General features: G+C 36.3%; 1 protein-coding gene across 2 annotated transcripts in view; it reads right to left on the bottom strand.

Annotated features, from left to right (window-relative positions):
- PSMD14 (proteasome 26S subunit, non-ATPase 14) overlaps positions 1-14,309 on the bottom strand; it is a 45,963-nt gene that overhangs the window by 24,072 nt on the left and 7,582 nt on the right. For both annotated transcript variants that reach the window (XM_041403577.1, XM_041403578.1), the window contains exons 4-5: positions 14,226-14,277; positions 219-290 (exon numbers count right to left, since the gene is read on the bottom strand). In XM_041403577.1, the coding sequence (XP_041259511.1) occupies positions 219-290; positions 14,226-14,273 (120 nt within the window). In that variant the 5' untranslated portion in view covers positions 14,274-14,277. The remainder of the gene's footprint in view (positions 1-218; positions 291-14,225; positions 14,278-14,309) is intronic.

Below are 14,309 nucleotides of genomic sequence, written 5' to 3'. Positions count from 1 at the left end.
ACTTTTGGAAACTGTAACAAACTATAAAATAATAAAAACAAACCTAACAAAAGAGAACTAATTAAAATAAGTTTTTGAGGGCTCCAATCAGTATTAATTTATTTTTAAAATAAGTCTGGCCAGCACTTAGGCAACACAAGTCCATTAACTCTGGACTGCTGCCAGGTGCTCTAACTCCAGCATTATACTCAGATATAGTATGTACACACAACACTTACTTTCAGCAGTGCAAGTGAAGAGATATAAACCTGTTCCGCTGTATCGACTGCAGGAGCATCTGTTGGTGGCCCCTATAAAAAGAAGAAACAATTATTTTCTTGATCATTGTTATTCTGCAATTTCTAAATATTTTCTTTTGTTTTGCATATTGCAAAACTTATAGAAAAATGCATATGTAATTGTGACTTAATGAGTTAGAGGTAGTTGTTACAAACAAAAAAATTGCACACCCAATCCCCAAACCCTTCTTTACAGCACTTTCTGTCACTTACCTTATTTTGTAATAGGTCACCCAGCCATCATCCTGTCACCCCCCACCCCAAACAACAGTCTAAAGAGCAATCTTATCAGAGCCAGTCAAATATAAAGCAGGCAAGTGTTACACTGGATACAAACCTGTTACAAGCCACTCAGCTAAGAGTCAGATAAGTTTCCATTAGTCAGCCTTGCTGCAATGCTAACCTTCGTCAGCTGTAAAATATGGCCAGTTCTCCAATTAACTATGTGTTTCTTACAGTGGTGTGAATGTAAATGCTGCTGGGCTAGCATGATTAACTGGCACCAACACAAACAGCAATTTCCCTTTGCTTCATCAGCTTTCAGCTAAAGAGGACTTGCAGATAAAGGCTATGGGAGTACTTTGCAGATACACTGGTACAGTGAGAGAAAAAACGGACCTCTGATCCCTAGGTGGAAAAGCTGTGAACAAAATACTTTGCTCTTTGCCTTATGAGTAGTTATTCAAAAATTAGCACAACTGTCCCAGGTGTGAATGATTGGTTGAAACAGGTTCTGTGTACTGTTGAAATTGAAAAACACAGGAGGCAGCAGTTTAAATATCCCTTTCTTCAGGAACAAGAGAAATATTGCTGTTATATACAGAATTCCACATGAGCGTACCTCATTACAGCCAATTAACAGCAGATTCATTACTTTATTACCAAATTTCCACTGAAAAGACATAGCTTACTTCTGCATGAGGTGATGCAAGGGCAACAAAGCAACTATGGGAAAAAAAAAGATACTCCACATCAAGTAAAAAGAGGAAAAATGGTGCCTTTACCAAACACTTTACAGATTTAGGACTTTGATTCCATAGTTATGAGAAAAACTGGGAAAAAAAAACTTTTGAATAAATTCTTAATTTTTCACTTCAAGTGAAAAAATTCAACATAACATGCATCCACATGACATCAAACAAGATACAGTGATCAACACAACCCATTACTTCCTGAAGATAAAACTGAATACTTAAGTAATCAACACATTACATTTGTACAGGATTTATCCTTTCTGCATACTTTGATTTTCACACACACAGAAAAACATCAGTCTTCAGAATAAAGCCTTAAAGATAGTAAGAAAATTCAGCTGTGGGTTTTTTCCCCCTTAAAGTCAATGAATCTGTAAATTCTATATCCAATCTTTGTATTATGAATCCAATCTTTGTGTTTTGAAACTCACATATATGCATGGATCTGTCAACCATACCCACTTCCTAAAAGCTTCAAGCCTCTATTTCCAACTTTGATACTGCTGACCATCACCTCTATTTCCAACTTTGATACTGCTGACCATCATCTCCCAATATCTGCCTTTCCTCACTTCTCACTACTTGCTCTTAATTCTTCCGTCACTTTGGTCTTTTCATCAGCAATCTTCCAGCAGGTTTCTCTGCTTTTCACCTTCCACAGTATTCTCACCAAAGGCCCATTTTTCAGCATCCTCACCCCTTCATCAAGTATTTCCCTGGCCTAACCCCAGTTCAAAAGAGGATGCTCCAGTTGAGAAGTGCTCCTCTAGCACCCACACTGAAACACTTTAAAAGCAGTTCTTCAGAACATTTCCCAGAACCAGATGGACAGAGCACCTGCATCACTTATCCTGAATTTTCTGCAATTAAATTGACTGGCAAAGCTTCAAATGCCCAATCATTTTGCAATGCTGTTCCCATGTTTTTTTCTCCATAAACATGTCAGTTTACTTTTTAAACTCTATCTCTTCTACTTTAAGTCTATTCACTTAGAAGCTTTCACTTAAAATTTGGAAAGCACAAAGACTCATGTTTCCAATTAATCAATGCAAAGAAAAAAGACCAGGTAATCCGAGTTTTAATTTTAAAAGTAACTTTCTAGTTTGTTAACAAAACCCTTTTTCATACATAATGCTCTCCCAATCTTCCACCAGTTGTAGACCAGAGATGGTCTGAAGGGAAGATAAAAATAACTACTAACCTTGTGCTTTAGGAAGATCCCTAATATCCATGCTGTGATCGCTGAATAAAAGCTTATTATTCAAAACTTTTCTCATTTTAGAGATCAGTCAGTAGATTCACCACTTACAGGGAGGAAACAAATATGAATACATTTTGTTTTTGTAACAAGGCAAATTAATCACCTTTAGTTTAAATGAAGGTAGGAACTAAAGCAGGATGTTCCTTATATTTCCTTATGATTTCTATATTCCTTGGAGCATCCAAATGCTCATTTACCTTGATGATGGTGCAGAAGAGGGCATACCTAATATGATATTTCATCAAATCTTTAGGCATTCTATGAAACAAAATAGGAGTTCTTTTCAAAACTTACATTGAATTCCCATTGCCAGCACCCATAGTCAACAGTTTATTTTCAGCATAGGAAACTCTGCTAATTCATAAAGAAACTTGCCTAAATTTTGCTATTTTTTTTAAAGCCATAGTATCCACTGTGAAGGATTTTACATACTAAATGTCTTTAAATAGATATAAAAATTACTACATTAAGGATTAGGAGGGATCAATAGCATACTTCACTGCTTCATTTTAAGCACATGCAAGACAGAGTAAAAATATCAAACATGAGTTTCCACTCTTACCGTGCAGTTCAACCAATTTACCTGAACTTGTAAAAATTAGCTAATGGTAGTACACAAGGCAGGTTTGTTAACTCTCAGTCATCTTATAAATACACAGCACATACCAAGTATTTCCTTGGTCATTGATGCTTCTTTGTGTGACCTCACTATCTCCTTTCCATCTGCTCTGTTCTTCTTATAGATTTTAATTACCAGCTAGATTATGGGAAAATTTAAGTCCTCACCGCATCGTACCAATTATGTGTATTAATTTTCATGTTAATATTCCTTCTTTTGTTTTAAATACCAATTACAATGAACTTCTCAAAAGAGTACTGAAATTCAGGAATTCTGAGGAGGAAATAATCTGTAGGTCAAGTTTCACATTATTGTTCTACCAAAGATAAACTGCCACACATTTGTATTTCTACAGAAAATTCTAAATCAAAGTTCATCAAATTCTTAACATAAAACCTTCAAAGATTTAACAGATAAAGCCAAATGGAACTTGGGTCTTCCAAGTAGTTTACTTGACTTTAGATAATTTGAAAACAGAGATATTTGAAAACTGGAACCAATTTCTTTCATCTCTGATCACCTCCATTTCCACAAATGGCTGATAATGTAACACAGCCCTGGAGTGACAGCCCCAGCTTCCGTGTGTTAGTTACACAGTATGTGGGAGCCACCTATGAGTTACGTGTTTTGAGATCTCTTTGGCCTGTTTCTGGTAGTCTTTCACAAAAGTTTACGCATTTCTTTCATCAAGCAAAGAAGAAGAAAGATTTTATTAGCTAATCTCTACATGGAGGCAAATATTTTACACTGACCCTCCACAGCATGTGCTATTACCACTGTTCATAAACTTCACTGCCTGCCAACTTTAACAAAGAAGCACCAACCTTATGAAGCAGAGCACCAAATTAAATTAACTGGTATCAGGAACCTAGACAAGAAAGTGTTTTTGTCTGCCATGCAAAAGAGCTGCTGGTGTTCTTGGTTACATTATCATATTCAAAGGACAGCCATCTCATTGCATAGTTTTGGAAGACTGTCCATCTCACTGCAAAGCGAATATGGCATACCTACAGCTTTACTGGATTCTTTCTTGGATAACTGGAGAAAAATTACATTTGGAAACTGCAAGGAATACTGAACATTCTTTTTCCCAACTATGCATGTATAAGCTGGATACAGTAATTATTAAAGAACTGCTGTAAAAAATATTGTTGTGTGTTATTGAAAAATTGATGCTTCTTCTGAATCAACTCTACGCTTCCAGTCACTGAAATGAACTGCCTGATGGCCACCTCATAAAACCCAAGCATGCTTTAGGATTGTTTTTGTTTAGAATGGCAGAATTGCAAGCTCAATAATAATCGATAACATTAAGTTACCACTATTAAAATATATATATTTTTTTTTAGTAAGACTTGTAAGGGAAAAATAATTGCATGCAAGTTACACTGTAATATTAAATTATGCATGCTACTATTTTTGTTTCAAATAGTTAAAGAGATGATCCAATATAAAAAGCAGTCCTTTACTTGGGTAACCCTTGTTGACGAAGTGTTAAAGGCATTTGCCATTCTTACAGGATAAAAACTAATGCCTTGAAGTGTTACCTACTCAGGCCTTTTAGCAAATTTGTTAACACTTTTAGGTATATTACTTCACCTTTCTCTTAGTGTGAACTGATATAAATTATTTAGCCAATTTTATTATTAAATGTGAACTAAAGTGTCATTTTAGAGCACTGCTCTTTATTTGTACTATTTTACATTTATTCAAATAGTTACGGAAAGCAGACTTGATTAATTACACAAGGAATGGAGAAATATTCCACAAATGGATACACTTTCAATTGTTTAAATGGATCTTAAACACTGCCTTGGTTTCATGTTAATAGCACAAAAAATGATTTTGAAATACATCATACCTGTTTCTAAAAAACCCAGTTTTGCAGTAATAAAAATCCAAAGGCAGTGAACTTAAGTGCTGTAAAGCACATCTCAGCTTTAATGCACCAAACAACATATTACTGTGCAAAATAAAAGAATAATTACTACTTCCATTTATTTTTGTAACTGGAACAATTTAAGCACAAACACAGGACACACAAGCAAACAATGACTGCTATCATGTTTTATTCTTTCCCAGTAAGCTAAGAAAGAACCTTTTAATAGTTTAATTTTGTGAGTATTAAACAACTAGTGTGAAAAACAAGCTGCATGTAAACTATTTCTACTGCCTCTGCTTCAATGACTAGCTGAGGCAACCTGTTATAGGAGGTGTTAATTGGCAATAGGAGTACAAGTCAGAAGCATGTTCCCCATCGTCCTAACCCAGCAAGGCTAGGTCATTAAAGTGGAAATGAATTCTTTCATGCCGACTTAACCCTTTCACTACATATTTTCAGCTGTTATATCCAAAGACAATTGAGAAAGATCAGCTAAAAAAAAAAAGACTCCCCTTGGATTACTTTTGAATTTATTCATCCCACAATTTTTCTTCACTGCCCCTCTTTACCTCCTCCAGAACAAATGTTATAGGTAAAGACGACATTTTATTATGTAGGTAAGGGGGAGAAAGGCAACTGAGGTATAAATGCAATGACAATCATTATAAAATAATAATTTATTATATTAAAATATGCATGGAAGGATGAGGCACCTAAAGCTGCTGTTTTGTGGAGGTAAATTCAACTTTGTGTGTACAACTTGGTACAATGGAAAAAAACCATTACAAAATACTAGCTGTAGAGAGGACAAACATGAGCAAGTGTGCAAAGGAGGTAGAGGTGTTAATGATAGTAATGCCTTAAAAGTTCACCAGAGTACCACTGCTCTTCTCTATTTTTTGCCAGTAAGTGGTACAACCTGCTGATATATTGATATAAAGAATAAGAAATTTCTTAGATGAGCACAGTGTTTTCTACACACTGCTAAGCCTAAAAATCTAAGCAGAGTTGGGATTGTGGAACCATTTTCTTCTTGTACTGAGACAATACGCTTCTGGAAATTACCAGCTCATGTTCCATCAGTGGAAGTGGCAAAGGGAGCAAGGCATATTCTGGGATCTCAATGGTTCTAACAACTTTGCCATGACAAGCACTAGAACCATGTATTGCATTTTCTGCGTACAGGAAGTTAACATGATCAGTCATGACAGAGAAAATTACTGCGGTCATACAAAAATATTCAAAAATCAGTGAGCTCAATAAAAAAGGGGAAATATATTACTTTGCATTGTGAATCACACACTAAAATTAGTAGCAATTTGAAATTTTATTGCTATTTTCAAGCTATTACACACACAATTTTGCAGTTAGTTCCACATCAACAGGATTAGATTTTGAAGCTACCATTATGTCTAAACAGTTTGTATGTTTAGGTCCATTTTTATACCAATTATAAACAAGCATGCATAACAGACCACAAAACACTGTAAGTCTCAACAAACAGCCTAGATTTCAAGAAGGATCACATTGTCTTGTTACACCATATGTCAGATGAAATAAAAATTGCAGTAATATGTTTAGTCTCAGAGACTCCAAAATGGAGTAGGGATACTAAGGAAGTATTGTGACATCAACTGCTACCTTAAATTGAAAAATCACTGAAAAAAACTCCACCTTAACAGGCTAGATAAAACCTGTCTCAGTATGTTTTACAAAATTCGGTCTCCTAAAAAAAGTTTACCCAGGTTCACATTTACAACAGGGCTCCACGAACAGCAATATAGATGGACTTGAAATATATAACATTTCCCATCTCCCTTCCTCTTCAACACGAAAATTACAAAACACAGAACTTTGTATAGCTTTGAGCAGTTGGTTAAACGGGTTGGGATCATAAATTTGCCAACACCTCTGGTGCAGAGCCAGAATTTTACTGCTTAGCTTTCTGCTTATTTAGGATTTTAGTTTCTGTAGGGTAGTGTTCTGTGGTTTTCTTTTTTAGTGTGTGTGGGGTGGGTTTTGGTTAGGTATTTTGCTATGGTTTTGGTGGGGGGGTTGTTTCTGGCTTTTCTGGTTAGTTGGTTGGTTTTTTTTCCTTTTTTTTTTTTTTTTGTTTGTTTGTTATTTGATTCTTTTTAACTAAGCAGAACTTCAAACAAAAATAGTCTCTAGTTTAATGAGACACAGAACATTATTGTTAGAAATAAATGTTTACTACTCAATATTAACATGCATTCAGGATATAAAATTACTTATATATATAACCTTGATGCAATTTGCAATAGTCATACTTCCCACAATGTTCCCAACACAACTGTTGTATGAAATGGCTGCTTAAGTGTAATCTTCCCTGGGTCAGTGTTTCATCTATCTTGACCCCACTTAATCTACACATTCATTGAGACAGACAACTCAAAGGGGTAGGTGTGCTGCATTACTGTAGCCAATATTCCTTATCAAGCATAAGGACAATTTGGACTAAATGACCTTTAAAGGTCCCTTCCAACACAAACCATTCTATGATTCTATTACAATGTCATAGAAAAACCCCATAAGATTAGGGACACAAAACAAGTTCTCAGTAACAATGTACATCTTTTAAAAAAGAGCTATTGTTTTTCACAGCCTCAATCTATTGGAAATTAAAAAAAAATACAGAGGTCAATTTCATTCCAGAAAAAAGCCAGGACTAACCAGTTATCTACTCCCATTAGCATTACAGAAGGTACTGGGATTTAGAACTGAGAACCTCAAGGCAGATGACGAGCCAAGCACCTGTAATTTTGTCTGCCTCCTGTAGTCTTGCTTCAATGTAGATTTTTAATTACCTTATTCTAAACACAGTTCTGCCAAGAAGGCAGGATAGCGCTCAGCAGGTTCTACCTAAGCTCACCCTAAAGTACACTTTGTGAGGCAAAGCAATTAAAAGATATCTCCTCAATATGAAGAAGAATGCACTGGGTCCTATATGCCTGTAGGTTCACCGTTGTGAAGAGCTGGTCCTCTGGATATGAGCAGGTGAACTGGGAGACTCAGTGGCAATACACAGCAAGGTCAGTTGTTTGCAACACTTGAAAAAAACAACCCATCAGCCAACAGCCACCGCCCCCCCAAACCACACCATTGTAACACAAAACCACTTCAAACTTCATAGAAAAACTGCCAAGACTCTTCTACACAGCAGCAAGAAAAGAGAAACCCTCACTCAAAGGTGCTGCATAGTAGCATTGGAACTTAATATTCAATTGCATGGGATTTCAGAAAGAAGATACAATTTCCAAGAGAAATAAATTGATCACTATAGGGTGGCTGTTTCCTGCTTGCAGAAAGGAACATTACAAGAGAACAGGTGCAATGCCAAATGCACAAAGGTATCTCTTCTTTACCCTTTCTTCCCTATGTTCTTTCTCATTATGGCTACACACATTTCTTTGTCCAAGCTCCTTTGTCTCTTTTGGAGAAAGTCAAAAGTCAGCTGGATTACACCGGCAATTAAATTGAGGAGAGAGAATCTAGTAGCCTAATTATTAGAAATACAGAAGTTTAAGATCTGAGGCCAAGAAGAGGCAGCTAAAAATGTTCTCTGGAGTAAAATAGCAGATCACAGGAAACTGTAATGCTCGGACACAATCCACTAACTTTTTTAGTTTTATGTTTGCTTGTGATTAATATGTAGGACATGTCTGTAGTGCAGCCATCCTATTTTAAGACAGCCTTTATACACAAATTACACACCAGGTTTAAGTAAAACTATGACTTCTCCTAAACCAAGTCTAGCAGGTTTCTCTTTTCCTCTCCCAATTAGCTCCTTAGGAGACAAATTTACGTTACAATGACTCAACTGTACTTCAAATCTATGAGAACTATGCTCTGCTTTGCCACCCTCGGCAACTTTCAAACAAGCCTAACGTGATCCATGGAGTTACCATCTCCAGCAAAACCAGACCCAGGCCATACCTGGACCCTAAGTTTGATATGAAGCTTTCACTGAACAGCCCTGTACTAAAACACTAATCACTGCAGTAAAACACTCATCCCAGACAGTGAAAGTAAGTGAAACAGCACAGTTTGTTTTCTTCTCCTTAAAGTAAAATAATATATTTTGTATATAAAAACTGATGCTGAGACTTTCTGAGGAAGATAATGCAGGCAATTAAGTCTTCTGAACTTAAGATTTCATGTTGGATATTTTTAATGGATGAAAAATGTTTGTCATTGAGAAAACTTTTTTTATTCCTTAAATGGGTTGACAGCTTCCAGGGAAAAATAGTAGAACTGGAATAACTCCCCCAAATTGTACACCATCTCATCTACTGGGAATTACATTTGAATTCTAGAAATAGTAACATTCTTCATCCTTGAGAACTTTGCTGGAAAACATCTTGAAAGCAATGGCACAGAAATGATGCACAATTTTAAGAGCCATAATTCCGACTTATTCCCCTGGCAAAATATTCTCAAAAGGTGTATCTGAAGCTTCAAATACATATGAGAAGCAGACAACAGTGTACCACCACAATTCAAACCACATAAAGCATACATACCCAGGAGACACAGAAAGGAGAAAGTCATACAGCTAAACAGATACTGAGATACCAGAACACTCTACAGCTTTACAATGAAAAAGGTACTTAATTAAAGACAACACATTTACACCCTTCAAGTTAAAAAATAAGCTGTTTCAAGAATCAATGAACCAAAATAATTTTCAGTAAGATGGTAAGGTGCTGCAGTTTTTCCTGTTTGGGTTGTTGGCGTGGTTTTGGGTTGTTTTATTGTTTCAGTTTTTATTGGAGAGGAGGGATGGGGTTGTCTGGGTTTGTTTTGGGTTCAAGGTTTTTTATTGTTGATGGATTTGTTTACATATGGAAGATGTAAGATGCAAGAAAAAGTCATGTACTCAAATGACACATCAGCTTAATGAAGTATCTCAAGGAAATTTGCACCTAATTGTTAATTGGGAATGATCTACACAGAGCTTGACCCTCCTCTGTCTGCCAGACCTTCAAATCTTCTTTGGAAGCCCCACAAAAGAGTGCACTGTGCACAACCACCCTGACTAGATTAGCACACAAAGCAGAACTTTAGATCAGCAGCAGGTCTCCCAAGCTCCAATGGTGCCACAGATTTACTAAACAGGAAAAGCATGTTCTAAAAACCCCAAGATCCTATGAGGGGTAAAAGGTTCCACAGCACCAAGCAGTGCAGTATTTGAAACCTCCTAATCAAAGTGACAGTTTTCAAGTGCCATTTACAATGCCCTAATCTGGAAACATCCCAGCTAACCCATCTGATCAACTATTTCACAGATGGAAGCACTTGATGGCTAATTGGCAAGTCCATGATTCAAATAAAATAGCTATCTGCACTTCTTTTTCTATATTCCAAGTCAAGGTGTAAACACTCCTTATAAGACACAGGTCAGTTCTCTGTCTCCCCCTCCCTTCCCATTAGAATTTTTCCCCTTCCCCTCTGCCATCAAATATGCTAATTCAAAAATACATAATCAGTTTTATTTTATTGTACTAGAACAGTTGTCTGCACTAACAGAGCAATAAATGAATATTTTCAAAAATCTAACAAGCAATGAAAAATTACTTTAAAAGCCTCTTAAAAGTGTTATTATTTCACTGCTTTCTATCACATCTGGATTCAGAAAAACAGACAGCATGTGCTAGTGTGGACAAGAACTTGCTTAACTTGAATTACTAGTCTGTAGGTGATGGAGAGAAAAGCTTGGCTACAATTGCACTTAATTTGCTCACACCCTTTGCAGTAGGATTGCCTAATAGAGGCATATGTGGAACTGATTTCACCAGCAAACAATAGTTCAGCATACAAAATGAAGAGTGTTGCTCCAAATTCCTGCCTGCTACATAAGCAGAATGCTTTTACGTACCCCACAAACCTGTTCACTTGTCTGCAGCAAATGTACAATGCAAATCAAAGTACTAAACCACTAGTGAAATTCTGTGGTAGGCAGTATTCCAGAGGGACAAACAGAAAAGAATGATTCAGGAGAGAGAAGACAAGTAGAAAAACTCAGCAAGACTTGGGGCAGAAGGAGAGAGGAAGGAGACTATGTAAGTGAAGAAGAACAAGGGCATTGCCAAAATCTTAATTCCCATGAACTACAGGAGCGAAATTGAAGTTGTAAGATTTTCTTTGCGACATCACAACCCTTTCAATCTTTTACATCTTTTCTAAAAGGTTTCATTCATTTATTTATTCATTTATCTTATGCATTTATCAGAAGAGCATAAATTCAAGACAAAACAAACTTACGGACCAGGTACAACACCAGTCATGTAAGACACAATTTCTGCATGAAGCAGTGTTCCAAAGGAGGTCACACTTCTGGCACCAAGTTCAAAACTAAACATTGGTACCTTGCTGTAACACAGTTAATGACCAACCATACTGGCAGAAAATATCGTGAATGGGCCACAAGTTGTAAGATTCTCTTTCCTTCTCCTCTCTTGTCCACCTTCTGCCCTAATAATACAGCCCTTTGTCTACCTATGATTAAAATAGAAGAAATGCTTCAAGATTTCTAAGCCACATGTCACTGGAAAGGAAGTTTATTGTTGAGGTATCAGTTTAAAGTTACTTCCTTAAGGATTTCTTTATTAGCCATTTGAAGACAGGCTTAAGGTAGATGGGATTTAGCACTGACCACCTCTGGACACTTGAAAGCCAATCAACCCCTCAATAGCATCCTGAATGAGCAAGTAAGGAAACAGAACCACAAATTCAGTGACAGCAGTTCTCAAGTGTAATACACTACACCAAAAGACTTGAAAGGCATATTGCAAACACATGAATTTAAAGTGCATTTGGGCAACATATCTGAGTTTGAAAATTAAGAAGACCAAGAAAACCTAAATGAGACAATAACCAGAAGAGGTAATTTTGCCAAGGGGAAGAGCCAAGTAACTGCTGCTGAAGAAGCTCAAGCAGGTCACTGAGAAAGAATGCCTTGGCAGAGATCAAACAGAAACTGTGTGCACCAAGCATCTCCCAGTACTTTAACACCAGTTACAAAGCAAATCAAACAGACTCTTAGCAGACTTTATGTGATGCATTCCTCTTGCTAAGCAGACCCCAAACTACAAGAAAAAGCAATCTCCAAACTAAGTGATAAAATTATTTTGAAAATGCCTCTTTTTCTACCAGACTATATATACAGATGATTCTTATGCTGGCAAGAATGGCTCAGTCAGATGTTTTTACTATGTTCAACATTTAGAACAACTGTGACACAGCAATAAGAACAAAAAGCTTTGCCCTGTTGCTTAAAACACTCTAGTGCAAACAAATGGTAATAATTTTGCTTTCTAGCATTACAAAATATAACCAAGAAATACCTTCCTCCTCTCTTCTATCTCAAAGACACCTGATTCACTCTGAATTATCTCTCAGTCGCAATTATCATCAATTGATACTCAGAATATAAGTGACCTTTCAAGGTCCTTTGAAACACACTATTTTAAGGACATAAAAATATTCTATTTGAAAAGTCTTCCTGCTGATTCAATAGACCAAAAGACTACAAATGTAGTCAAGACATCCAATGCAAGCAGCAACTTGAGTAAAGAGCAATTCAGTTTTATGCCTTTTTTTTAATCCAACATATACTCATCAACTCATTTAAGAGACAATTCCATATTTAAACAAACACAGAGCAGCTTTGCAGGCCAAAGCTACCAGAGGAGTTCAGCAAGCTTCCTCTGAATGTTATGTTCTATTGTCTGCCACAATTTTCTAGCAAGCTTCAAGTTAAAGATGAAAAATTCAGAAAACAGCAGAGAGTTAACAGTAAATTTGAAAAACAGCTTTGATAAGCGTCAAGTTCAGAGAGGACTAAGAAGTGAAAGCTTGAGAGATTAGACTGCACAGATGTTAAAAAAATGAAGAGTCATGAAGCAGGCTGGCAGCTCAGAGGAACAAGAGAAATAACTGTTTAAGAAAGTGAAACTAAAAATAACTGAGGGCGGCTTGAAGATTCACTAAGAGAACGTGAATAGAATTTTAGCTATAAAAAGGGGAAAAAAATTATGCACCAAAAGTTACAGCTTATTTGGCAAAACATCGAGAGTCTGTAGATCAGCCTAGAATATTTCACCAAATGCTTCAGTATTAAACTACTCCTGTAGTTATAGTTTATGTAGTTATACTGGACATAAACACACTATACACAAGCTAAAGAAGCTTTGGGTTTAGCAATTTCAACCATCCCAGAAGAAATCCTGGACACACATCCTGAAGCCAAAGAACTGATTGCTCCAGAACAAGAGTCTGGATTCTCGACTTAGAAAGAGACCAGGAAGTAGATGAGGAAAGAGAAAGGTCAGCTACTGCAGCCAACCAAAGGAAAGGACTGCAAAGGAAATTACACTGGAGCCCATTCCTTAAGGAAATAATTATTCCTACAGACCTCAAACAAAGACATTCCTAATTATTTTTTCCCCTGTATCCACAGTAATCAGCACAATGTAACAAGACCAACTTGATTTTATTTTTGAAGACTGCTGGCCATGTCAGTTTTTCAAGGAAAAAAGCACTAGGACTTGCTGTAGAGGTAGGAGAAGCCATACAATGTGAATAGGTCTCTCACTGGAACAGTTACCAGGGAGGCCTTCTTGCTGTGAGTAGTTACAGAAGTGAGAACAATCAACAAGAGGAGACACAATAAAACACACATACAGGTAGCTACAACTACCCACAACTGATAAACTCAATTCAAATTACCTCTTGAAATTTACATATACTTCAGTATCTTATAATGCCCCATTTACAATGTAATCCAATAAATGAAATATGTAATTTATGAAAGAGCAGTGGAAGTGCTTGGCCATTTAGAATAAATACCCTTCATGTTCTGAAATTCCATATTATTGGAAACTGGTTTTTTTTTTAATGTATTATGTGTTTCCAATGCTTTTCAATACAAATTTTAAAATGCTCAGACACAAAAATAAAGGTTTATAAACATTCTGTAAACTTAGTGCCAACACACATACTCATATTTACAAAAAAAAAAAGCCAGTTTGTAACAAAGATATGCATACACATACAAAATCTCTTGAGTCAAAGATTATTACTGTGAACTCTGTTTTTTTGATGCTGTTTTAAAATATGATAGTACAATAGAAGAAGTACTCCAGAATTTATTAATTTTAAAGAAAAGATTGACAAACTACATACTAACCTGTCCCAGCCCAGGCATGCCTCCTCCCAGTCGCAGAAGTCTATCCATATTTCTAGAAAAACAGAAACAAAGGAAAAATGTTCC

This window comes from Onychostruthus taczanowskii, unplaced genomic scaffold (assembly GCF_017590055.1).
Source record: "Onychostruthus taczanowskii isolate IOZ18803 unplaced genomic scaffold, ASM1759005v1 scaffold20, whole genome shotgun sequence".
NCBI lineage: Eukaryota > Metazoa > Chordata > Aves > Passeriformes > Passeridae > Onychostruthus > Onychostruthus taczanowskii.
The sequence above is the reverse complement of the archived record's forward strand: the minus strand, read 5'-3'. Positions and strand labels throughout refer to the sequence as shown.